Genomic DNA, 26,980 nt, shown 5'->3' on the forward strand with positions numbered 1-26,980 from the left:
GCGCTATATAAATGCAATTACAATACAATAAAATGTGGTGTTGTGCTTGTGAGTCTATCGTTGGCCTTGGAATACTTATAATACCTGTCTTACTGAAACACCCATGGCAAAATACTGGCGCTGGCATACTTGGGGCAATTCTTAACATGACAAACACCTGTGACAAAATACTGGCACTGGCAGTCATTCTTGGCATAATGGGCACGCATGGTAAAATACTGGTACTGGCATATCAGAGGTAATTATTGCATATGGGGCATCAGTGGAAAATGCTGGCATACGTGATAAAATTTTTCGCATGGGGGCACCCCTGGCAAATGCTGGTACTAGCACGTTGGAGGTAATTCCTGGCATAAAGGAGGGCAGTCTGACATACAGGAGTGTGCCAACCTTGACAACATTGTCACCATGGCCTACAGAGGTCATTTTTTTTTTTAATAATGGTCACCTATAGTATGTGAACAGCATAAATGGCAAAATGATGGCACCTGTACATTGGGGGCACCCAGGGCATATGGGGCACCCATGACAAAATGTAGGCTGTGGCATAATGGAGGTATTTTTGAAATATGAGGGCATCTATCCATAGAACACATTGGAAATTGGGGTCAACATCTGGGGAGCGTCAGGTTTAAATGGCTTGTCACAATATAAAAGGAATGAAATATTATTTCATCAATGTCCGTTCAAAGACTATAGCCCTATTGTGTGTCCACTGCATCCATTTAACGAGATGCAGGGGAAGAGCTTTCTCTGTATATACGCACTTGTGCGAACTACTGCAAATTCAGGAAATTGTTGGAAGCCCATTTATTCGAAATTCTTTTATTCCACATTCTGCTGACACTTGCTGATACTGCTACAGCGCCGACATGCCCATGGGTGAGTTGTACGCTATAATAAATGTAAATAACATAGCATTTTATCAACTTTATATTAAAATGATGCTTTAAATGTACTACTAGATCCCTTTCTTTTCAAGAGGTTCGGCATACTCGCTTTGCTCGCTTGCTACATTTCAGGGCACGTGTTATGCCCCAGAACTGTGGCAGATCAAGCAAGATCCAAAATGTAGGTTTAATCTGAAATAGGCATCTTGAATAGACATTTGTCTGTGTTTTTATGGTACAGTAATCATGAAATAATGATGACACGTAATCAGTGTCAATTATTATAATGTCATTGAGGTAAATATCATGTTAAACGATTTCCTGAGGAAAAAAAAACGAAGTCAAAAGTGATATGATGTCACTTCCTATGATATCATTAAGGCCAAAGGGTATATGATGTCTCTTCCGCTACCCCCTGGCATTGTGGTGAATCGACATCCATGCCGACCCTGGGGGATCAGGCCGACACAGCTGAGCTGATTAGCACAAGCCAAAGGTGTCTGATAATCTACAAAACTGTCCTAAAAATGAAATCACTCATTTCCTCACCACCCAAAGTTAACAGTGGTCCCACCCAAGTCATGAAATTATATTTTAGGATGGCATTGGTAGCTGCCAGAGGTTCAAGAGAATATGACCTCATTTAATGGGGCTACTGGGGACCCTATAGTCAGTGCGTGGGCACCGGGCACATTTTAGAGAATGCCAATTATCGGCCAAACAGATCTTATGTTCAGGGCTAATGCAGGCAGGCTGCTGGATTTTTGCATATATCCATAGCACACCCAATGAAAATACCAACATTTCAGGGGCCGATACCTTGCAACAAGCCAGTTGTGGTTGGGAATTAGTGTTGAGGATTTGGTAAGACAAGATAACTACAAAATATATGCGCTAAGAGAATGATTCTGAGAGATTCAAGACTACCTGTTTCCACCAACAGTATGCTACCCTAAGGCCTACTGTGACAAGGAGACAAGCCTGGTTGGAAATGGGCAAATATGGGCTCTGACATAGGAAGAGGTGTTATGTGGTGCTTTGGCGATGACACTTGCAGTCCTTTAATCCTGTCCCTACATCGAACTCTAGACTCTTTTTTCAGTGAATGGAATGAATAACTCCCTTCAGATGAGACAGTCACCTGTGCCTTGCTCCTCACAGGGCAGCACAGCGCCCTCTGGCGCTCGGGCAGGTGGCAGCAGCAGTACAATTCCTGGAGACCTATGCCTGGCCTTGAGAAGCATTGCAACTCCTGGGCTGGTGCACAGAGTTCCCTCTCCAGGTTTAAGCCACATACACGTCACTGGCTGGATGCAGGGGACAGTATTCATTCATCTTCGAGGGCACTAGCGGAAAGGCCAACCTCCCTTTAATGATAAACTCCCTTCAGTCAGGGGAGACTGCCTCTGCACACACTTCCTTCTGGCCCTTTGGCGAGGTTAGGGGTGGAACTTGAACGAGCTGATGAGGCCATGTCTACTGGTCTGAGGGAAATCACTCCGTCCTGGCGCTGGCCTCTTGGCTCCTGTGGGGACCGTGAAGAAGGAGGGGGCCCAGCTACTGTTTAAGGGCAGGTTTTCTAGTGTCAATAATGTAGATGTGTACCCCACCAGCCCCCCACGAAACTGGTGTGGACAGCAGCGTGCTGGGGGTCACTCCACAAGGTGAAGAACCTCACCGTGTAGGGGAACCAGCCTCGTGCCCAGCCTTCATTGTTCCTACAGAACACATCCATACGAAGTCACACCCATACGAAGTCACATCCATACGAAGTAACATCCACACGAAGTCACATCCACACGAAGTCACATCCATACGAAGTCACATCCATACGAAGTCACATCCATACGAAGTCACATCCATACGAAGTCACATTCATACTCCATACGAAGTCACATCCATACGAAGTAACATCCACACGAAGTCACATCCACACGAAGTCACATCCATACGAAGTCACATCCATACGAAGTCACATTCATACTCCATACGAAGTCACATCCATACGAAGTAACATCCACACGAAGTCACATCCACACGAAGTCACATCCATACGAAGTCACATCCATACGAAGTCACATTCATACTCCATACGAAGTCACATCCATACGAAGTCACATTCATACGAAGTCACATCCATACGAAGTAACATCCACACAAAGTCACATCCATACGAAGTCACATTCATACTCCATACGAAGTCACATCCATACGAAGTCACATCCATACGAAGTCACATCCATACGAAGTCACATTCATACTCCATACGAAGTCACATCCATACGAAGTCACATTCATACTCCATACGAAGTCACATCCATACGAAGTCACATCCATATGAAGTCACAACCATACGAAGACACATCCATACGAAGTCACATTCATACGAAGTCACATTCATACGAAGTCACATCCATACGAAGTCACATCCATACGAAGTCACATCCACACGAAGTCACATTCATACGAAGTCACATCCATACGAAGTCACATTCATACGAAGTCACATCCATACGAAGTCACATCCATACGAAGTCACATTCATACTCCATACGAAGTCACATCCATACGAAGTCACAACCATACGAAGTCACACCCATACGAAGTCACATCCATACGAAGTCACATTCATACGAAGTCCCATCCATACGAAGTAACATCCACACGAAGTCACATCCATACGAAGTCACATCCATACGAAGTCACATTCATACGAAGTCACATCCATACGAAGTAACATCCACACGAAGTCACATCCATACGAAGTCACATCCATACGAAGTCACATCCACACGAAGTCACATCCATACGAAGTAACATCCACACGAAGTCACATTCATACGAAGTCACATCCATATGAAGTCACATTCATACGAAGTCACATCCATACGAAGTAACATCCACACGAAGTCACATCCACACGAAGTCACATCCATACGAAGTCACATTCATACAAAGTCACATCCATACGAGACTTCATACGAAGTCACATCCATACGAAGTCACATCCATACGAAGTCACATCCAAATGAAGTCACATTCATACGAAGTCACATCCATACGAAGTAACATCCACACAAAGTCACATCCACACGAAGTCACATCCATACGAAGTAACATCCACACGAAGTCACATCCATACGAAGTAACATCCACACGAAGTCACATCCACACGAAGTCACATCCATACGAAGTCACATTCATACGAAGTCACATCCATACGAGACTTCATACGAAGTCACATCCATACGAAGTCACATCCATACGAAGTCACATTCATACGAAGTCACATCCATACGAAGTAACATCCACACAAAGTCACATCCACACGAAGTCACATCCATACGAAGTAACATCCACACGAAGTCACATTCATACAAAGTCACATCCATACGAAGTCACATCCATACGAAGTCACAACCATACGAAGTCACATCCATACGAAGTCACATCCATACGAAGTAACATCCACACAAAGTCACATCCACACGAAGTCACATCCATACGAAGTTACATCCACACGAAGTCACATCCATACGAAGTAACATCCACACGAAGTCACATCCACACGAAGTCACATCCATACGAAGTCACATTCATAAGAAGTCACATCCATACGAGACTTCATACGAAGTCACATCCATACGAAGTCACATCCATACGAAGTCACATTCATACGAAGTCACATCCATACGAAGTAACATCCACACAAAGTCACATCCACACGAGGTCACATCCATACGAAGTAACATCCACACGAAGTCACATCCATACGAAGTCACATCCATACGAAGTCACAACCATACGAAGTCACAACCATACGAAGTCACATCCATACGAAGTCACATCCATACGAAGTAACATCCACACAAAGTCACATCCACACGAGGTCACATCCATACGAAGTAACATCCACACGAAGTCACATCCATACGAAGTCACATCCATACGAAGTCACAACCATACGAAGTCACATCCATACGAAGTCACAACCATACGAAGTCACATTCATACGAAGTCACATCCATACGAAGTCACATCCATACGAAGTCCTATGCACACGGTAGTACTGAAGTGAAGACTCGTGAGCTGGGGAGTTCTCTCTCCCCTGGATTTAAGGATGACAACATTCCTGAGGGGCTTGTCGAGCCTGTGCACGTTACCCTGTGTGTAGCGGGATTGTCAAGAGCCCAGAACCACGTTTTTCAGAATCCCTGGTTACTTAGTGCTAGACCCCACTGTGAAATATCTCAACCCCTCAAAAGCACAATTTGTGAAAATAACGCGTGGCACAAAAGCGTGGTTGGGGCCGGGGAATATGCAGAAGGGCACATCTGGAACACTCTGTCCTCCCCCTTTGTCTGGGATTGAGGCAGGAGATGTGTTTGTGTTCCCTGTCTCTCCAATAAAAACAACATAAATGAAAAAATACCAGTTCTGCAGCTGTCCCAATAAATGCCATGTCAGGCTGGGATAATAAACAGTGTGTGTGTGTGGTGCCGGTGATGTGTGACGCTGTGCATGAGGCGCTGTTAGGATATGCGTCTGGGTTCGCCTGTGTGTGTGTGTATGGGGATGGCGATGTGCTGTGCGTTTCCTTATGTATGGTGTGCGTTGTTGCTGTAGTGCTGCTTGCGTGTGTAATATGTGCGCAGTTGTTGATGCGTTGTCTGCTGTGCACGCGTGCGCATGGGTGATACAGGCGACTGCTGTGTTCATTTAACTGGTAATATATGTGCGTGGGGTGATGTGTAGTTGTTTGTGTGCTGCGTCTTCGGTTTGTGTCCGCCGTGAATGCTGTGGGCATGTTTTCTCTTTTTATGTGCGCATGATATGCGCGTTATCGTTATGACCGAATGCATGCCGTGTTTGCAGCGCGCGTGTAATGGTGCATGCTTGTGAGTCTGGAGCTGCTGATGTTGAAACACTGCACTGGTGCTGTGAGTAGTTTATGTTTTCTCTTTTTATGTGCGCATGATATGCGCGTTATCGTTGTGACCGAATGTATGCGGTGTTTGCAGCGCGCGTGTAATGGTGCATGCTTGTGAGTCTGGAGCTGCTGATGTTGAAACACTGCACTGGTGCTGTGAGTAGTTTATGTTTTCTCTTTTTATGTGCGCATGATATGCGCGTTATCGTTGTGACCGAATGTATGCGGTGTTTGCAGCGCGCGTGTAATGGTGCATGCTTGTGAGTCTGGAGCTGCTGATGTTGAAACACTGCACTGGTGCTGTGAGTAGTTTATGTTTTCTCTTTTTATGTGCGCATGATATGCGCGTTGTCGTTATGACCGAATGTATGCTGTGTTTGCAGCGCGCGTGTAGTGGTGCACGCTTGTGAGTCTGGAGCTGCTGATGTTGAAACACTGCACTGGTGCTGTGAGTAGTTTATGTTTTCTCTTTTTATGTGCGCATGATATGCGCGTTGTCGTTGTGACCGAGTGTATGCGGTGTTTGCAGCGCGCGTGTAATGGTGCACGCTTGTGAGTCTGGAGCTGCTGATGTTGAAACACTGCACTGGTGCTGTGAGTAGTTTATGTTTTCTCGTTGTGTGTGTGTGTGCATTGCGCTGGTAAGCGCAGTGCTATCGTGTTTTATCCCGAGCGTGTGGGTGCTTATGGTGTAAGTGGTGTGTGTGTTCTGTATGTGCGTGTGTAAGAGGTGTGTGCAGTGGAGTTTGTGTCTATGGTGAAGTACTCTTCTGCTAGAATTGCGCTTTGTGTGTTAATTACCCAGTGGGTGTGTTTGCGCGCTTGGGTGTGGTGATGGCTGGGTGTCTGTCGTGCTGTGTGCGCAGATGTTTGTGCTGCTCGTAATGCGTGTGGTCTTGTAGGCATGTTTTGTGCTGGTGATGTAGGTGGGGCGCTGCTGGGTGGGTGGAGTGACAGTTTATATAGTACTGGCAATGTGTAGTGGTGATTTTGTATGTGGTGCTTGGCTCACGGCGTGTGTGTTTGTAAATGTCTGTGCAACCCTGGTGGTCTGTGCTGGTCCAAGCATAGTTCAAGTTACTTATACATAAATGTGTGTGTCTGATGATTGTGCAGTGTGATTGTGTAGTGTGTATCTGGTGAATGTGCAGTGCTCTCCGTGGTGTGTAGCGCTGCGCAGTCCTGAGTGCGGGTGTGTTTGCAGCGCTGCGCTGTTATTAAATGAGTATGGGTTGCGCGGGGCTAGCTGTGTGGGGGGGGATACGAGAGATATGATTGTGTATCATGCGTAAATGTTATTATGCTACATTCCTATAGTGCTATGTTATACAGCATTGCCTCACACCAGAAGCGCACCAACACCTCAGCCTCTCAATCCAGCCCTCAGTTTACCGCCCCCCCCCCCCCTTCCCGTCGCCCCAACTCCCCCCCCCCCCCCATATTGATCTGAGGACAGAGGGAGAGAGAGGCGGCAGAGCCCGGGCAGGCGGGAGGGAGGGCTGGGGCTGCTTGGGTGGTCTCGTCTCTCCCTCCGGTTGCTTAGCAGCTAATAATAGGAGATGCTTGTGGGGTAATTTGCCTCTTCCTCAGCCAATGGGGGGAGGCAGAGCCCTTTTCCATCCCAAACCTCCCACCCACCCAGCCGGCCCCCTCCCTCCCCCCTCTCGCTTCTTTTCAAGATCTGCTTGGAGGCAGCTTCTCACCAAATGTTGGTGCGACTGCCTGTGAAGAGGAGCTCCGAGACCCCCAGAGCGGCCCTTTTTCTCTCCACTCTTGATTTTCGATGTCTGGCCGGGGTTTGGTTTTTATATTTTTGTTGCAGCTGACCCCTCCTTGGAGTGTGTGCAGGTTTTGAATTTTGATTTTCTATTGGTGTTGTTTTCGCCGCTCCTTCTACGACTTTTGAAATTTGCACCGATCACGAGGAAAAGGAACAGAGCGTCTCCGAGGATCTGGGATGACGAAAATGTGGGTCTGCGAGGGGTCTCCTCCGTGATGCCCCCTTTGCCTGGCGCCCCCTTCCTCCATGGATTATCTGTCCTGACCGCCTGCGGCTGACTTTCTTTCTGGTTGTGTCTTTGGGTCATTTTCTTTCGTTTTGTTGCTGCTGGTGATTTTGTTTTCCTCTCCTCGCCACCACCACCAGCTCCCCCCTTGTGCTTGGATCCCCTATGGCATCGGATCTCCGGGCCCCCCCTGCGCCCCCAGGAGGGTTTGGGGGGCAGCCCCCCGGGTACAGCGCCCCCGCACCGCCGACTGTCAACCCGGACCTGCAGAGGAGACCCGGCTACTGCCACGCTGCCTATGCCCTGAAGCAGCTCTCCAAGGTAAGGGGGTGCCCTGTGGGGGGGTAGTGTGTGGTGAGAGTGACCCACTTTTCAAGGTGCTGGAAGTTGTCTTTCAAACCATCTGGAGCTCGGCATCCTCGAACGGAAGCGAGAGAGAGAGTCCCGTCTCCTTGCATTAGAAGAGGCGCTCCTTTAAAAAAAAAAAAGACTCGAGAACGTGAGGGGGCGCGGGGTCAGCAGTGGGTGACAGCCCGGAGCGCCGCTCGGGGGCTTGGTCCTGGTGAAGATGGTGTGCGTGATTGGGAGGTAGAGGGCTTGCCGTTGCTTGAGTAAAAAGAGATGTTAGTGATTTAAAGAGCCAATAAGGACGCCGCGAGCAGAGCCGGGTGTGGGGACCACTGGCAGCCTCACAGGCGAGCAGGGGCATGGTGCCTCTTATGTGGCAACAAAAGGGGTGCCCGCATTAGGCTCACACATTGTGGGAGAGGGACGCGGAATGGGTCCGGGTTCCGCTAACTCTGCCAAAACAGAAGTGGGTGCACGGAGACGGCCGAGACGACCACCCTCTATGTAAACACGGGGTCGGGGTTGCTGCTGCCGGCCGCCACCAGTGTCCACGCGTGTTACACTCCTGGGCGACTTTGCAGAGGTTAAAGTCACTGTTCGGGTGGAGGGTGCAAATGTGAGAATAAAACACACCTCATTTTACCTCATCCGAGCCTCGGAGGTTAGGTGGTAAAGTCAGCAGTATCCGCTCCTAATGTCCCGCCCCTGCCACCCCACCTTCTGCTTCAGTGTAGAGTGAAAGAAGGCCAGCCAGAAAACACAACCACAGGAGACGTGCCTGGGATCCGGGGGGCCTCTGTCTGCTGAGGAAGCGGCCGTGTTGTGTGTCTCTCAGGAGACGTGCCTGGGATCCGGGGGCCTCTGTCTGCTGAGGAAGCGGCCGTGTTGTGTCTCTCTCAGGAGACGTGCCTGGGATCCGGGGGGCCTCTGTCTGCTGAGGAAGAGGCCGTGTTGTGTGTCTCACAGATGACGTGCCTGCTAACTTCTCACCTCCGAGAGCAGCCTACCCCACCCCCCCCCACACACACACACACACGGCCTGCCTGCGGGTGGGTGACAGGAGGAGAGCCATGCTTGCAGCAGACACCCTCCAGCGCCTCGGATCCCAGCTGGTGGTCACAGGGCTACTAACCATTAGCCCCGGTCTGTGGTCCCCATCCCCTCCACCACTAGCGGTCCTGGGTGGTGTCAGAGGCTGTGGAGGGGACACCGCCCTCCTTTCGTGGTGCTCTCCCTTGAGCACTGCAGCTGGGGGCTGCGGGGGTCTTCCTCCGCCCCTTAGCTCTCTCTTGCATGTTTGGTTTAGAGGGCGAGGTGGGTTTTATTTTCTCTGGACTTCATGGTGCGTGCTTTTTCCTTCGTAGCTCAGGCAAGTCAGTGAAATACGGATGGCTAAGGTGGAGGGTGAGGGGGAAAGTGGTAAGGCACATGGAAGTGTAAACTTGGGCAACACAGACAGGCGCCGAGGTAGCTTCGTATAGCATTCCCTGGCAATGTGGGCAGCTTTGCGCCGCTGTAAATACCGGGGGGCTTATTTACAAGGCCCTTGCGCCACTTATGCGTCATTTTTAACATGGGAAAAGTGACGCAAAAGTGGCTCAAGGGGCTTGTAAATCTGCCCCAGGGTGTTCATCAACCTGAGCGCAACTCAGTGTAGTCATGTTATGGACCAAAGAATGGAATAAAACAACCGATGTGACCGAGACGGTATTTTAGCATGGATAAATGTTACTGATGTACCTCGTTTGCAAGCGCACCCCGTTTTACCACGACAACCGGTGTGCAGAGCTGCAAGTCTGTTTGGTCCAAATCACACAACTTGCTCAACTGGGGAAACCGAGACTTCGCTCTCCAGGGCCTCAACAAGTGCTAGTCCTCTTCGTAAATAATGCACATTTTACATGGTTGAGGGAGAAATAGTAAAACACGTTGTTTTTCCTCATAAGAAGGGGCACGTGGCTTCGGCGAGTTTATGTACATGGGAAATTCTAGAGGTGAGTGGGTGCAAACCAGAACAGAAAGTTCACTAGACAAAAGGGAGATTTGAGGCTTTTAAATCCTGCCCAGTGATTAGCAGTGCTCAGGTGTGAGAAGAGTGATGGTGCACTCGCGTGAGGGTCATCCCTAGTGATTAGCACTGCTGTCAAGCGTGAGGCGCTTGCCCAATGAGTGACTCGTGTGAGTGCCACGCCCAGTAACGGATTGCTCTTAGGAGCTGGTGACATGAGGATTCTAGGTGGAGATGGGGTAGAGGCGGACATCTTCTCAGCCTTTCTTCGTGTCATTGCCCGGTTGTCACTCGTGTCTGGTAGGCTTGCTCGGCTCTGGTCGACAGTGGTTTTCCTTTGAGGGCTGCACATGCCAAGGGTGTCCAGAAGGTGTCCCTTGGCTGTCAAGAAGATACCTGCTTGATGGACGTGACTGTGGTTTACAGGTTCTGTGATAAGGAGCCGAGCTGCAGAGGTGATAGTGGCAGGTCTCGGGGTGGGCGGCAGAGTCCTTGTGTGTGGTTAAGACCCCCTGATTTGAAACAGTAGCTGGTAGTTGCCAGTGGGAGCCCAATGGGGGCAAGCGGAAGGCTGGTGTAGGTATTACTGATTTGGAGCACTTTAAATACTAGCAGAAGTTCTGTAGCTGCAAACGAGAGACCCTTTGGGTTAGCCATTCTTCTGAGTGTGGAGAAGGTGTCACTTGGTGAGGAGTGGAGGTCCCATGGGTGCGAGTGGGAGTCCAGTCCCTGGGTTGTAGTAGGGGCCCCCTTGCTATTAAGAAAGTTAATCTGGGAAGGAGAAGATGAGTTCTCACTGTGTCTTCTGGTTGTCTGTTGTCAAAGAGTGCGTCCAAGACATCTGTCACTCACAAAGAAGTCAATCATTGCACAGGTCATGCTCCAGCTAGCAGAGTGGGAGGCTGAGTGGGCTATGGCTGCCATTATTTGCCACGAGCTAACGTCCATCTTGGCCCACAGGCTCTGTGAGGAAGTGGGAAGGGGCCATCACACAAGCATGTCGTGCCAGAAGCTAATACTTCTGTGGGTGAGGCCAAGTGGATCCAGTCTTTGGTGCTTGGGGTTCGGCTCCTCTGCTTCTGTGGTCTTGCAGTGAGCCTTCTTCCATTTCTGGGTGGGTGGCGATGGAGGGGTTGCCCTGGAATTTGGTGGTGTATAAGGCCCATCCATGGCCCACCTACTCTTTCTCCAAGGCTGCCAATCACGCCCCTAGAATCGCACTTCCAGTGGGTTACCAGTGATTATGTGCCCGGTAAGAGGCAGTGGCAAGAGTGTAGCGTCAAGGCAAGCAGCTAAAGCTTTGATGAAAAACTTTTGTGATCCCCTCTCTGGGCGTCAGGTTAGGCAGGATCCATATATTTACTTCTAGCACTTCTGTACCCAGTGGGTCATGCAAATGAAAGGATACAGGCTGCCCTTTTTAAAACCGGGTACGTGGTGAAATGTAACGAGAATGGGCGGTCCACCCACGACTAAGTTGTCAGACTCTGGGCAGTGATAAAAAGTGTTGCAAACAATCACAGACCTTAAACGACGAGGGTCTGAGTCTGTCCTGGCCAGTAACATGTCTAATTGGTTTGTGCATACTGTGGGTCTTGCACGTGGCCAGTAACCTGCCTCAGATAGGTTTGCGCACACATTTGGCTGCTACCTACGTTAATATTGGATTATGAATACATTCTGCCAATGAAGCATCTTAGATGGATAGTGTGTGCAGTTCAAGAGTGACATGTATTAGATCAGATTGTACATATAGTTAGCTTAAGCAAAAACAACAATTGATGGACAGAATGCAAAACAATGTCATACAGTCACCCCAGTACAGAGATCTGGGCCTAAATCAATCCCTTTTGTGCTCACCATGCCATTCCAGTTTGGACCCAGCCATATGCTAATCAGTCTTGACCCTACGCCCAATGGGAACAATCCAGCCCGAACTGCCAGGCCAGGTCCTCCCTGGCCTGGGAACAAGCATCCTAGGACCGGTTTTGGGCTTTCAGCCCTCATCAGCCAAGATACAGTTAGCTTATAAATATTCTTAAATTATATTTTGTGTTCTGTTGTGCAATATTACATGTTAAAGTGTACATCCACTGGCCAGATTCTGCATAATTCTTACATTGAATTGTGTGTACTGTTTGTGCAGCTACGTGCCTTATATCAAATTTTACAAACAGCTGCTAACCATTCTTAAATTTGCTTATGTGCATGATTGGCCAATATTACGTCTTGAAGGTATAGCCATAGGTGGAATTGTGTGCTCAGTTGACTATCACGTCTTGAGGGTACAGCAGCAGGTCGGATTGTGTGTCCGGTTGACCAATATCACGTCTTGAGAGTACAGCAGCAAGTCGGATTGTGTGTACGGTTGTCCAGTATCACATCTTGAGGGTACAGCCACAGGTGGGATTGTACTTACAGTCAGCTGATAACTATTCTTAAGGTAGATTGTGTGTACGGTTGGCCAATGTCATGCCTTGAGTGTACAGTGTATACAGAACACATCTTAGATTATTGGATTGTGCATACAGAGGGCTGCTAACCATTCGTAAATTGGATTGTGTGTACAGTTGGCCAGTGTCATATACCGAGTGCACAGTCACGCATCTTGGATCGAATTGTCCATATAGGCAGCAGCTAATTGGTCCTAAATTGGATTGCATCGACTGTTTGGCCATTTGTGTATATTTTATGCACACGTTGTTGTATTTGGGGTTTCTAACTTGTTTTACTATTCATAGCATTTTTGTTTGGTGGTGTAGACATGGCCTTGTGGCTTGAGGCGGTCTTGCAGAAAGCCTGCTTTGAGGATAAAGTTTGAGGTGTCCTGGGAGGAGATGTGAGCTTTGCAATGCGGAATGGTCATAGGTTTGGGTTTTTGTATTGCACTAACGTGTTGTGGGCGCTTCTTGGAGAAATGAGATACAGGCAGCATTCGTACAACACTAAAATTGGTATTAGAGACATGCTAAGCCAGAGCATCGAGTATCTCTGGGTCCACGGCGCCATGACCTACCGGCATGCGCCTTGGGATACTCAGAAGTGCAGATTTGGAGAAAGTGATGTGAAGAACACCCAGGCTGTCGCCAGGCACTGTCTTCCCCTGCCCCCAATTCCAAGATGTATTAGCTGCTCTCTGGGTTTCCATGCCTGTGCCAATTCTGCTTTCTGAGAGCTCCAGACTTTGTGGAAATCTGTCACATCTTCTGCGCCATTTTTTTATTAACATTTGCCTACTAGGTTTTATCTGCTGACAGGTACAGGCTAGACCCTGCGAGGCCTTTGGTATAATTGTGTGACAGGCAGTGCAGTTGTGTCATGAAGTGTGGTCATACTAATGGCACAGGGTGTGGCTCGCGACAGCAGTTGTGTTCTTGTTGCTTGGTGGGTGGTGGGGAAATGAATCACGGTGACCTTGGGTGCTCTGTGCCTCGTCTCCTCCAAAGGGTTCAGCCCGCACTGAGTGCTGTGTAAAGAACAACACATGATTCAGTCCATGGCGTTGGGTCAGATGTCTAGCAGATCTACTCCACCGACTAGTAAATAGCTGTCAATTAGCTCTTTGAAATTAGAGTGATGTTGAGCCAGCCCTAGTTTCTGAGGGTGACTTTGAGGTACACTGAGCGTAACTGTGAGACACTTATGTTTATAGGGTTATTGGCTTCTGGCGTCTAAGGGTGACTTTGAGGCACTCATGTTTTGAGGTTTACTGAGCATCTGGGTGACTTTAAGACACTCTTGTTTTTAGGGTTACTAAGCCTCTGGCGTCTAAGGGTGACTTTGAGGCACTCATTTTTTTTTAGGATTACTGAGCCTCTGGCCCTAGCGTTTGAGGGCGCCTTTGAGACAATCATTTCTTTAGGGTTACTGAGCCTCAGGGTCTGAGGGTGACTTCAGACACTCATGTTTTTAAGGTTACTGAGCCTCAGGGTGACTTTCAGACACTCATGTTTTTAAGGTTACTGAGCCTCAGGGTCTGAGGGTGACTTTCAGACACTCATGTTTTTAAGGTTACTGAGCCTCAGGGTCTGAGGGTGACATTCAGACACTCATGATTTTAAGGTTACTGAGCCTCAGGGTCTGAGGTTGACTTTCAGACACTTATGTTTTTAGGGTTACTGAGCCTCTGGCCCTGGCGTCTGAGGGTAACTTTGAGACAATCATGTTTTTAGGGTTACTGAGCGTCTGGGTCTGAGGGTGACTTAGAGATAGTAATTTTTTAAAGTTACTGAGCCTCTGGGTCTGAAGGTGACTTAGAAACACTCATTTTTTAAAGGTTACTGAGCCTCTGGGTCTGAGAGTGACTTAGATACACATTTTTTTAGGGTTACTGAGCCTCTGGCCCTAGCGTTTGAGGGCGCCTTTGAGGCACTCATGTTTTTAGGGTTTCAGAGCCAGCCCTGGCTTCTGAGAGTGACTTTGAGACAGGGCCGCCTCTCAAGGCCTCACCCAGCTTTGCACAGTTATAAATCTACTCTTAAGTATCACATCCTTTATTCTAGTGTGTACTGTAAAAGTTGTATATCACCACACCAACATCACATTCCGTCGGCTCTATAGGTAAACCCCTCCTTTGTAATTCTTCGGTTTTGTCCCTTCTTTAACATGCATGCTACAAGTGATACCTAAGCTCAATATATTTAAAAAGTATGCTGGAATTTGTAGTTTTACTTTTCCAGTCTAACTAAGGATCTTCAGGTTAAGCATGCTTAATGTTTTTTTCTAAAAAAAAAGAGGACTGATTGGGAGTCCACCCCCCTCCCCACCGACATGAAGCATTTTGTCTACTGAACTGTGACCAAGTGGTTACCTAGGTATAGGTCTTGGGTTTCCACAAATGTCTGTGTCCCAGGCCCATCCTGTGCCCCTACACACTCTGAAAGCAGGGCGATCCTCTAAAGTCGGCTGACCCTCCCACGTGCCTGAATGAAAACCAACTCTACTGATGAAGCGCTGAGAGGCTGACATTTGTTTCTTGCCTGTTTGATCTAACCCCTCTTTCCCTACCTCCCTCCTCATCCTTGTCTTGTCTTCCTTTCTAAGGGGAAAGCAGCGGGTCAGAAGGCCCCTCTGTGGCTCCGGGCCCGCTTCCAGGCGCTGCTCTTCTCCCTGGGCTGCCGGATTCAGCGACACTGTGGCAAGGTGCTCTTCATCGGCTTACTAGTCTTCGGCGCTATGGCCGTTGGGCTGCGGGTGGCATCAATCGAAACGGACATCGAGCAGCTCTGGGTGGAAGGTAAGGCCCCTATGCACCCCATGAACCAATGCCTGCATTGTGGATTTATAGGTACAAGGCAATGTAGATGCTTAGTGATGGTTGATGGTCATATGTACAGTGAACAAGTGGAGCAAACTTTCAAAGTATGGCAAAGTGCAAATGTGAACAGTAGGTAAAGGCAATGAGCACGCTTTCAAAGGAGCAGTGTCTACCAGTACTTCTCAGTCCCCCTGAGTTCTCTTCCTAGTCTCAACCCCTGACCTGAAACTTCCACCGGTAAATGTGGTTTCCTGCACTGCTTTTATATCCTTTGGGGACCTAGATTCCTTTTCCTTCCCCCATTGCCTCCAGTGTGCTCATCTGTCTATTCTTAAGCCTCTCAGTGTAGGACATGTCTTTAAAAGCATCCATCTTTGGTATCAGCACACCTCCGTCTGGATGGATACAACACCTCTGGTAACTCCACCGGGGATGGCCTAGTGCCGTACTGAAGCATAGAGGGCTAGAGGCAGTCATCCGGGTCAACTGGAAACAAAGACACCACTAAGGGAGAGATAACGGCGTGATGCAAAGTGATAGGACCCTCATCAACATATATTGAGCTGTCTGTGGGATTCTCGCCACCCCCAGCATAACTGACTTGCGGAGTAATGGTATGCGGAATTACAACGCGGTCGTTGTAACAACCGCGTTGTAATTCCCTGCGAGGAAAAAGACTGCGGGATAACGAGGCATATTCGGTTAAAGATAACTTCAGCCCCCCCCCCCCCCAAAAAAAAAACAACTCACCTTTAATGACTGCCTATATCCGACTTACTATCCTGTGTGGGTCATCGGCTTAAATGACTGAGTGTATCTGACTTGTTACCACCGTATGGAGCTCTCACTCTAAATGACAGTTTGTATCTGACTTGTTACCACCGTATGGAGCTCTCACTCTAAATGACAGTTTGTATCTGACTTGTTACCACCGTGTGGAGCTCTCACTCTAAATGACAGTTTGTATCTGACTTGTTACCACCGTATGGAGCTCTCACTCTAAATGAAAGTGTGTATCTGACTTGTTACCACTCGAAACGACTGTTTGTATCTGACTTGTTACCACCGTATGGAGCTCTCACTCTAAATGACAGTTTGTATCTGACTTGTTACCACCGTATGGAGCTCTCACTCTAAATGAAAGTGTGTATCTGACTTGTTACCACCATATGGAGCTCTCAATCGAAACGACAGTGTGTATCTGACTTGTGACCTCCGTATGGAGCTCTCACTCTAAATGACAGTTGGTATCTGACTTGTTACCGCTGTATGGAGCTCTCAATCTAAATTACTGTGTATCTGACTTGTGACTTCCATATGGAGCTCTCACTTTAAATGACAGTGTGTATCTGATTTGTTACCGCTGTGTGGAGCTCTCACTCGAAACAACTGTTTGTATCTGACTTGTTACCACCGTATGGAGCTCTCACTCTAAATGACAGTTTGTATCTGACTTGTTACCACAGTATGGAGCTCTCACTCTAAATGAAAGTGTGTATTTGACTTGTTACCACCATATGGAGCTCTCACTTGAAACAACTGTTTGTATCTGACTTGTTACCACCGTATGGGTCACTCTAAATGACAGTTTTTATCTGACTTGTTACCACCGTATGGAGCTCTCACTCTAAATGAAAGTGTGTATCTGACTTGTTACCACCGTATGGAGCTCTCACTCTAAATGACAGTGTGTATCTGACTTGTTACCACCGTATGGAGCTCTCACTTTAAATGACAGTGTGTATCTGATTTGTTACCGCTGTGTGGAGCTCTCACTTTAAACAACAGTGTGTATCTGACTTGTGACTTCCATATGGAGCTCTCACTTTAAATGAAAGTGTATATCTGACTTGTTACCGCTGTATGGAGCTCTCACTCTAAACGACAGTGTGTATCTGACTTGTTACTGCTGTATGGAGCTCTCACTCTAAACGACAGTGTGTATCTGACTTGTTACTGATGTATGGAGCTCTCACTCTAAATGAAAGTGTGTATCTGACTTGTTATCACTGTATGGAGCTCTCACTCTAAACGACAGCATGTATATGACTTGTTACCGCTGTATGGAGCTCTCACTTGAAATGACAGTGTGTACCTGATTTGTTACCACCGTATGGAGCTCTCACTCTAAGCCACAGTGTGTATCTGACTTGTTACCACTGTAGGGAGCTCTCACTTTAAACGACAGTTTGTATCTGACTTGTTACCACTGTAGGGAGCTCTCACTTTAAATGACAGTGTGTGTCTGACTTGTACCACTGTAGGACTAGCTCTCACTTTAAACGACAATGAGTATATGACTTGTTACCACTGTAGGGAGCTCTCACTTCAAATGACAGTGTGTATCTGACTTGTTGCCCTGCAAGGCGTCTTACTTTAAATGACAGTGAGTATCTGACTTGTTACCACTGTAGGAAGATCTCACTTTAAATGACAGTGTGTGTCTGACTTGTTACCACTGTAGGGAGCTCTCACTTTATAGTGACAGTGTGTATTTGACTTGTTGCCCTGCAAGGCGTCTTACTTTAAATGACAGTGTGTTTCTGACTTGCTGTCCTGCAAGGCTTCCTTACTTTAAATAACAGTGTGTGTCAGAAAAGTTACCACTGAATGGACTCCTATTTTAAAAACCTATGTATCTGACTTGCTGCCTCTCCATAGACCTTTGCTTTAAATGACTGTGTATTTGACTTGGTACCCTGTACGGACCCTTCCTTTACATGACAGAGTGCATCTGATTTGGTACCACTTACTTTGAATTGACTGAATGGGGCCCATAGGAGGGGGCGAGTGTTACAAAACCTAGGGAAAGGGGGTGTTCTTGGCAGGCCAGTAGGGCTGGGGCAGAAGCTGCCAGGTGTCAGCTCCCTTCACCCTCTGTAAATTTTAGAAGAGCCGTGACCGTGGTGACAGAGCTCTTCCCAGGTCAGACAGGAGCAAATTGCCATTTCCTCGTCGAAACCTTTTTCTGAAAAATGATTTCTCTGCTATTAATAGATTCAGCATGTTTCCCCCTCCTCTCCCTGGCTGTCGACCTTTCATGTGGGAACACTTTACCGAGCGTTTTTTTCCCCATTCCCATCTTGAAGCCCGAGAAACGTGCCCTGTGCCGTACCCCTCCAGTGCTTGGGATCAGCTTCTAGGGCTGTGCAGGGGATGCCAGGTTGTTTTTAATTTTCACACCCTTGATGCATTCCTGGCCCCTCCCCCGCCCCGAAGCAGGCCCGGGCTTTTTAGGAGCAGATGTGCTCCAAGGCCCATCCCCCAGCCCGCCACCCCTTCCCCTCCCTGTGTGGTCCCAATTTCCCAAACTGCTCTTGGATTTCCTTCAACAATAGATGAGACTTTGCCCTCACCCCCGAACTAAAAACTCAGCCCCCACCCCCGCACAGACATGAATGCTGCAAAGTTTACCCACCTGTTTCACACAGTAAAGGAGTCAGAGCAGCTGAAAAGGAAAATACAAACAGGATTCCGAGACCCCCCTCTTACCTCAGACCCCCGGTCCTGTCCTTAGTTGCCATGTTGTGAGCCGGAGCAGGGCTGTCACTTGGCAGTGTGGGGCGGATGGTGCTCCAAAGAACTGGCGCATTCCTGTTTTCCTTTCTTTTCCCTTTAGGGTTTGTATCTCTTTGCTGTTTATTTACTCTCACACATATTGTATTTCTCTAGTTTCCCACGTCTGTTTTTCATTTCTCTCTTTAGCTCGTTCTCTCACTTGGCAATTCTCTTACTAAAAGTTTCATTTTTTTCTCACTCTTTTTCTTTTGCTATCACTCGTATTTCTTTATTTTCCCGTTTCTATTTGACTATAGTGTTTATGCTATGTTTCTTTTGTAGTTTCCTATTTCAATATTTGTGCATTTTTTCTAATTTTCACAAAATATTTCTCTTTCCATTTATCAAGCATTCTATTTTTAATCTAGTATTCATAATGTTTGGTCCTTTATCTCATTAGTTCTTTTTCTTTCCTAGTATCTATCTCAACTTCTTTTTCTTCTACTGTTTCTTATCCAATCTGTTTTTCCTTTTGGTTATTTCTCTCTCAACCTTCTTGCCACTACTTCATTTTTCCAAGAGTAGCTTTATCAGTCTGTTTGTCGTTTTTCAAACTTTACGCCCCCCATTATTTTCCTGGTCAGTTTAAATTTTACAATTTTGATGATAGACAGGCTAATGTTGTTGATGTTTAAATAAGGATAGCTTTGATGGTAGTAATAACACAATGCTTTTTGCCTTCTTTTCTGGACAGTACATTTCGCTTTTTTTAGTATAATTCCTGTCTACTTCGGTGCATGTTTCCCCTGTTTCTCCGAGCTGAGCTTTTCCACTGTGAGTTCGTCGTTCATAACAGCAACGTCGTGTCTTGCCTTAGTCTCCCCTCTCTCTCCCCCTCTGTGTCCTTCTACCATCCTGCACTTTCTTTATTTCCTTCCTGCAAACTTCCACTTCCTCTTCCGCCGCTACTCAGGTATTTCCGGCATTAGTGATGGTGGTCGAGAGGGGACGTGGACTGGAGGTCCTTTTTGTGACACATGAGGATTGATTACATACATGTGCCTACATTCACTGGTGGGCTTTCATGGGGTTGGATTACCAAGATTTTTGTTCAACTTAATGACCTGCGGAAGTATGTCATTGCAGAAATGCCATGTGCGGGTGGGTATCTTTGCTCTTGTGGGATGTTTAGGTACACGTGGGTTGGATTGCAGCATGTTCACTTTTTTGCACTTATCAATGCATTTGACCTCTGGTGGTAACGATGGGCTCATGTAGTGGCGATAGAAACGCGTGTGGGGTCACTGTTAAAATCTGTGTCAAGGCTTGTTTTAAACCTAAACCATCAGTGTGGCTAACTATTAAAGGTAAGTCATCATTGGCTAATGAATGCATTATTATGTGAAAGAATATTGTTAAACACTGCTCTCGTTGATTAGTACTTTGTTGTGTCCCGTTTAATTTTTTTTAAGCTCAGTCACTGTTGATTTGTGCATTGTGATGTCTAGGTGAATTATTAAAGCTCTGCCATTGGTTCGTGCTTTGTGATGTCAAGACTTGTTTTTAAAGTTGGGTCATGATGTAATAGCTCATCATTCAAGCTTATCACGATTGGTCTTTGTATTGTGATATTAGTTATTAAAGCAGTGCTATCATTGTTTAGTTCATTGTGATGTTCAACTTCATTAATACAACTCAGACGACATTAATCAATGCATTGTGATATGCTAGCCTATATAGAAAGCTATGCCATCAGGGGTTGTTGCACTGTGAGGTCCTCTGTAAACTCAGATCTCGCTAGAAATCTTCATCGTTATGTTATGTCCATGTATTAATAGAGTGCAGAATTGCAATGTAAGTGCATGTTTGGTGAGTTTCTTGTTGCTGACTAAATCACTACTAAAGTTAGCACACAGATAAAAGTTGAAACCTGGCAATGCAAACCAAAGACAAGTGTTGAGGAAAGATTAATGAAAAAAACGGGCTTTCATAAGTCTTTAAAAATGTCAGAGTTTAGACTTAGCTAGTAAAGAGGGGGGACATAGTTAAAAATGTTTTAAGTTTCTCTCTGGGAACAACAGATATATTGAGTTGGTGTAATCAAGTCTAGACTGAACTGGATAAGAACGTGATATAGGGTTTCAATAAACAGACGGATCTTTTTCAAGATTGTCAGCTGTACAAACACCTATTATCAATCCAGGCCACCCCGGGTGTCAAGAAACAAACTAGAATCAGTGTGAAAGCAAAGTTTCCTAACTACTTTGGTTGAGACCACACAAGTAAGCTTCAACAGGCAGCATCTAGCTGCTAATATAAAATCAAATAATTTATATGATGTCATTTCCCTATTGATATTTATAAAGGTGCAACATCACTGGATACACCACTCGAACTTTTTAATGTTTTGTTTTCAATTATTGTTAACCTGCTTGTCAAAAGTATTAATAACTGAAAATAGTTCGAATTTCCTCAGTTTCAATAATTTGCCATAATGAGTAACGGCATCTGAACATAAATACATGAAGTGAGACTTAGGAGCAGATTTACCATCATTTGATGCAATACAGTGCAGCGCAGCAACCACAGCTACACTGAGCGCCTTGCTGCAAGGGGAGAGAGAGAGAATAAACTGGGAGATATTTACTAAGTTAGCATAGGGAATTTGGGTGGTTGCATGGGAATACCCTGTTGACACTTAGTAGTGCATAGCACAACTTTGCTTTACTTTGGGGAACTTTGAAATGCAAATACTGGTTTGTGTTGTATAGTAAATCCCACCCCAACACTTTGCAATAGGGTTACTTTTTGTGGGAAAAAACCCTGCATAAATCATTAGTAAATCTAGGTCTTAGTGTACAGCGTGGATAAGTTGTGCAAAGAAAAGGAACAGTTGCAGTGAGATGCAAATGGTAATCAGTGAGATCTAAGAAAATGCTTTGAAATTCAAACTGTTTGAATGCAAAACTGATATATGCAGTGAGGCATAGACGGACAGGAGCTAAAACGTGGACTGGCAATGCTGGTGCAGTGGAGAATGAGCATTACTCTCTTGTCTGGGCAAAGGCCACTGATGGTGTTCGGTGGTTGTCTGGAGCACTGATTGTGTTCAATGGCTGCTAGTCAAAGACTGTTTCTAATGGCTGTCAGGCCTCCTTGTCTTCAATGCCCGTTAAGGCTCAGTCTGGGCCACTGATGTTGTTCACTGGTTCTCATACCTCAGTCTTTTCCACAAATTGCGTTCAGTGGCTGTAAATCCTTAGTCCAGGCCGCTGATTGCGTGAAGAGGCAGCCAGGCCTTAGTCTGGTACACTGGTTTTGTTTAGTGGCTTTCAGGCCTCAGTCTGGGTCACTGATGTGGCCAGGACTTTCTGACTCCCGGTAACCGATATTGCTCAGTAGTCGCCATGCTGCTGTCTGGACTATGAAGTGGCTTTGCAGGTTGTCTGTACCACAGATTGGGTTCATTTGCTGCCCGGCGTAGGTCCGAATCACCGATTGTCCCCAATATTGGTCAAACGTAGGTGTCCGTGATTGTTGGGTGTTGCTTTCCTAACATTGCCTAGGAGTGGGGCGTCCAACACACGGCCAGGAGTCCCATTAATGCGTGAGGTGGTTCGGAAGCAGTGTAAACAATGCACCCCCCTCGCCCCCTCATTTGAATGCCTATCCGGTCACCCTTTGAACCCGCTGCGAATCTGCGTCAGACAAAATAGACTTGTCAGCCGCTGTGTGCAAGCCTCTTTTGCGTCATTACGTCACGCTCTCGCCGGGCCTCGTGCGTCACGGCCGCGTGGTCTTCGCCTGTTTGGGATTCGCCCTCTGTGTTAGCAGCTAACGGCCTGTATCAACGACTTCCGCCGCTGGTACCCGCCGTCCCAGAGACCTGGGGTGCCGCTTTCGGCCCCTGTGCCACTCCGGCCTGCTCCAGCCTGAATTTCAGAGCAGAAACATTTGCCCGCAGCAGGTTTGCATGTGGCCAGACTCGGGCAGGGCCCTTCCGCCGTGCTTCAACCACCTGACCAGGCCTTGCATGACCTGAGGGGGGCTAAGGAATCCAGCCAGAGTTTGTATGAAAGTAAAAGCTATTCCGGGCAGGCCAGTTGACGGATTTATAGTAGGGAGGCTGGTTTAATTTTTAACACAAACAATCGAGGCTGCTGGGCCTTTCAGAGGTGAGCCGCCAGGCTCCGGAGAGAGGGACATTCTTTCCTCTATAAAGAGCTCCCTTTTCTGAGGGCCGCTTTCAGACCCGGGTCTCGTAAAAACGCCTTGCAGGGACCCGGGAAACGCCTGAGGTGACCTAGAAATGAGAGGGGGTGGGATAAGAAGGAGACGCCGGGGTTCACGTTGGGGGGGGGGGGGGGGGGGTGTAGGGTATGGGGAAGAGAACACGATGTGGGGGACAGGGTATTAAACGCCGAGGGAAGTGGGTCAGGTATTGGAAAACTAAAGAGGTAGACGAGGAGTCAAAGTGCAAGAGGCGGTGAGAGAAGGGCCCTTGGTGAAGTAAACGGTAGAAAAAAATAATTGAAACGATAGTGTGACACTGAGGGAGTCACCGTAAAAAAACTGACAATGGAAATTACAATATGAAAATTAAAAGCAAGAGTGAGAAGAGTAAACAAGAGAACGACTAGAGTGTGAAAAGCGGGGCTAAAAATAATGGGAGGGACACAGTTAGTGAGGGGTAGGGCAAGTAAAGCTTTGTTTGGCGGCAGGTGTAGTGAAAGTAGAGGGCAGGAGTCTGAGGATGTAGGGAGCCTTGAGATAACTACGCGTTCACGCCTGGTGGTGGAATGTTGTCTTTTTTGTGCGGGCTGTTGCATTCTAGTTTTCAGGAAATGGCACTCTGGGAGATGGATGAAGTGTACTGTTAAGGGCAATGGTGTGAGATGAAGTGAGGGCAGGTAAAGGGATCGGGTCACCCAAAAGGTTTGCTGAAGCCAGCCACGTACACTGTTTAAGGATGGTGCTGTGAGCCACTGATTGCCCCTGGGCAGATTGTTAATGGTGTGACGGTGTTGACACTGCCCAGTAGAGGGTGTTTTGAGGCCATCTACTCTTGTGCGAAGGGTGCTGTGAGGGCACTGGCCTTGGAGGGAATGGGCGCTGCATCTGGGGAGATTGCCCGCCGCAAAGAGATTCATGTGCAGGGCCTGGGTGGATAATTGTGAATACTAGGAGTGGGGAGGGGGCTTTAAATAAAAGAACAGCAAAAAGTCAGGTGGAACCATGCCACTAATACTTTGAGTTCCATGAGATATAAGCCGATTTGTATGATGGCAGCCGAAACACAAGTCACAGAATGGTAATCACACTTATGTTGTCCATAGGGCCTGGGCTGGTTACAATTTGCTACTTGTGGCATTAGATAACTCGGCAGCTTTGTACACTGGGACTTTCTCAAGTCGTCCCCATTTTAAAGGCCTAAATCCCTTTTTACTTTAATTTTCTATGAATAAATCAGTTGCCCAACGGGCAAACCTTTTAAACTGGATTCAATACATTTCTGTGGAGTTATCAAGCATAACCAGCGTTCAAGTGCCCGGGATCCCAACACACACTGCTCAGATGGTCCTAGGCCAGGAGATGTTTATATATGTTGGGGCATATTAACAAGGACAAGCGATAATTATCGCTAAACGCACATAGCGCGTTTTTAAATATCGCCGCCTATTGCTGTTTTACTTCGCCGTGTTAGCGGCATATCAGTAACGCTTAGCACTTAGGCGAAGTAAAACACAGGGACAGACGGCGATAATCAGATTACCGAGGGAAATCTAGCGATAATGCCGGAGAAGGTTGCTAATAGGGGAGTGTGCATTCAAGCTGTCAATTCACCTCCCATTGGGAAGATAGCTAAGTAAAGTTGAAAGCAGGCTTTACAATCCGGCGATAACCGCGGTTAGCACGGCTTTTCTTATCGCTGGGGCCGCATTGTAAATAGTGCCATGTTGTGTTTGCATTGTCTATCATGCAGACATTGCAAGGAACGCCCACTTTGCATGTTTTTAGCGATAATAATCGCTGACATGCAAAGTGGAGTAAAAACGGCTGCCAACTCAAGGAAACACGCATTAGCTTATCCTTGATAATAGTGAGATATTTTAATTGCCGCTTTTCGGACGCTTTCGGCGATATTGGGCTTGATACTATGGGGGCATATCATCAAGGTCCCAAGATAAAATTATCGCCACTTTAGTGTCCGTTTTCGTGCCAAAAGTGGCGATAATTTTATCGCACTATTAGCAAGGTCACGCTATCAAGCGAATCCTTGCCGCAGCTCCCTTTCCCTTAACGCCCAGCTTTGCATCTCTAATGATGTGAGAAATGTCGCTAACCGACATTTCTCCTATCAACAATGTGAACGCTAACCTGCAGAGCGATAAGAAAAGTAGCGCTACCCGCGGTTATCGCTACTTTCCTTACGCCTGCTTTCAGGTTGACTTAGCCATTGTATCCAATGGAAGGTGGATATAATGGCTATGTCTGTCCTGCCCTATCAACAACATATCGCCAATCGTTATGCGATTATCGCTGGATTTTCAGCTATAATTGCACATTCGACAGCTAACTCTGGACTTTTTATCGCCTCGGCGATGCGCGTTGTTGATAACGCGCTAACCGGGCGATAAATTCCAGAGATAGCCGGCGATAAATATGCAAGCGGTAAGCGCGCTTTGCGATATTTATCGCCGGCCCTTGATAATATGCCCCATAGCCCGTTGTCTTTAGTGTGGCTGTTTTAGGGTTCTCATTTAGCAAGAGCGCTTCACGGAAAGGAGATTTACACATGGACATACTCCGGAGGTTCTGCACGCATATAGGGAGGCGAGCTGTACAAATACACTGAGCTTCTCTCAGCACAGCACACACAGGCAGAGAAAGGAGCTGTATAAATATACAGGCTGTGGGCGGAGAGCCCTTCCCGGGAGGGGAAGGAGAAGTATAAATATACAGAGAGCAGTGTACTCGACTATATAAACAAACTAGCTGTGTGAGGCGGGGTGTGTGGGCAAGGGGAACGTGTACCCCAGCCAGAGCAGACACGTATTTTAGATGGGCAGGGCAGCTGTGGCTGGGGAGGGGAGGCCAGGAGGTGGTGCTAAAGTGGTGGTGAAGACCTACTGGGTGGCCATGCCTGGATTTGTGGGTGGTCTTACGAATACTGGCACGCAACAAAGTGTTTAGGTGGAGGGGCGAGATGGAAAGCAGCTGTGTTTGTGAGTGTGGTTGGCGTTGGGGTCCCGGTTCTGGGGGGAGGAAGTTTCAGAAGAAGGCAATCGCAGTTTGGAAGCCCTGATGACAGAGCTGGAGGTGCTGTGTGAAATTCACATCTGCTGTGCAAGCAGCGAGACAAGACAGGGCGTGTGCTAAAGCGCTTGGCCGCACGCCCCGGGTGTGCCCAGACGGAACCGGCGCGGGTGCAGTTCTGTGCGGAATTTCACACTCGGGGCTGCACCGTGATCTACGGACGGTGCATAGGAACCACTGGTTCTTATCTTAAGCCAGTGGCAGGCCCATAGATTAGAGCCTAAATTCATGTCATTTCTCGACACGGATACTGTACGTACGTGGCGTCCATCTTTACCCAGCCGCACATCGTACTGTTGATCCTCTCTAGCCGAGGCTTTTTTTTTTAATTAATTTACTATTTGTCTCCATCGTTCCGGCTGAGAGGTGTTTTCACTCTCCTTGTGAGAACGTATGTAATTGTAATTGTCGCCACACCACTTTTTAGCGTCAAACGGCTGAAAGAGCCTTCTTTTGGTTTTTATTTTATTAAGAATGAGAATATCTTTCTTGTGCCTCACACAGGCCCGGTTTTCTTCAGCGTACATCTGTTTACATTGGAAAACGTGTCATAGGGCATTTGCACACCTTTATTTGGTGTAAATATATGGATGGCTCTGTGCATGGGAATTTGGATTGCAGACTGGACTCCGTGTTTCAGTTTAAGTTTAGAGAACTTGGCTCCGTACCCCACGCAGGGCGTACAAGAATTGCACAAAACAGCAGGTGAGGCCTCAGAAGTGGTTA

The 26,980-nt window shown here is 47.2% G+C and overlaps 1 protein-coding gene across 1 annotated transcript in view; it reads left to right on the top strand.

The window, feature by feature from the left end:
* Nucleotides 1-7,539: 7,539 nt before the first annotated feature.
* The window catches only part of PTCH2 (patched 2), a 98,542-nt gene continuing 79,101 nt past the window's right edge, over nt 7,540-26,980 (top strand). Inside the window, exons 1-2 of the mRNA XM_085602821.1 lie at nt 7,540-8,147; nt 15,226-15,418. Of these exons, the coding sequence (XP_085458947.1) occupies nt 7,992-8,147; nt 15,226-15,418 (349 nt within the window). The 5' untranslated portion in view covers nt 7,540-7,991. The remainder of the gene's footprint in view (nt 8,148-15,225; nt 15,419-26,980) is intronic.

Source organism: Triturus cristatus, chromosome 4_2 (genome assembly GCF_964204655.1).
Source record: "Triturus cristatus chromosome 4_2, aTriCri1.1, whole genome shotgun sequence".
Classification (NCBI taxonomy): Eukaryota; Metazoa; Chordata; class Amphibia; order Caudata; family Salamandridae; genus Triturus; species Triturus cristatus.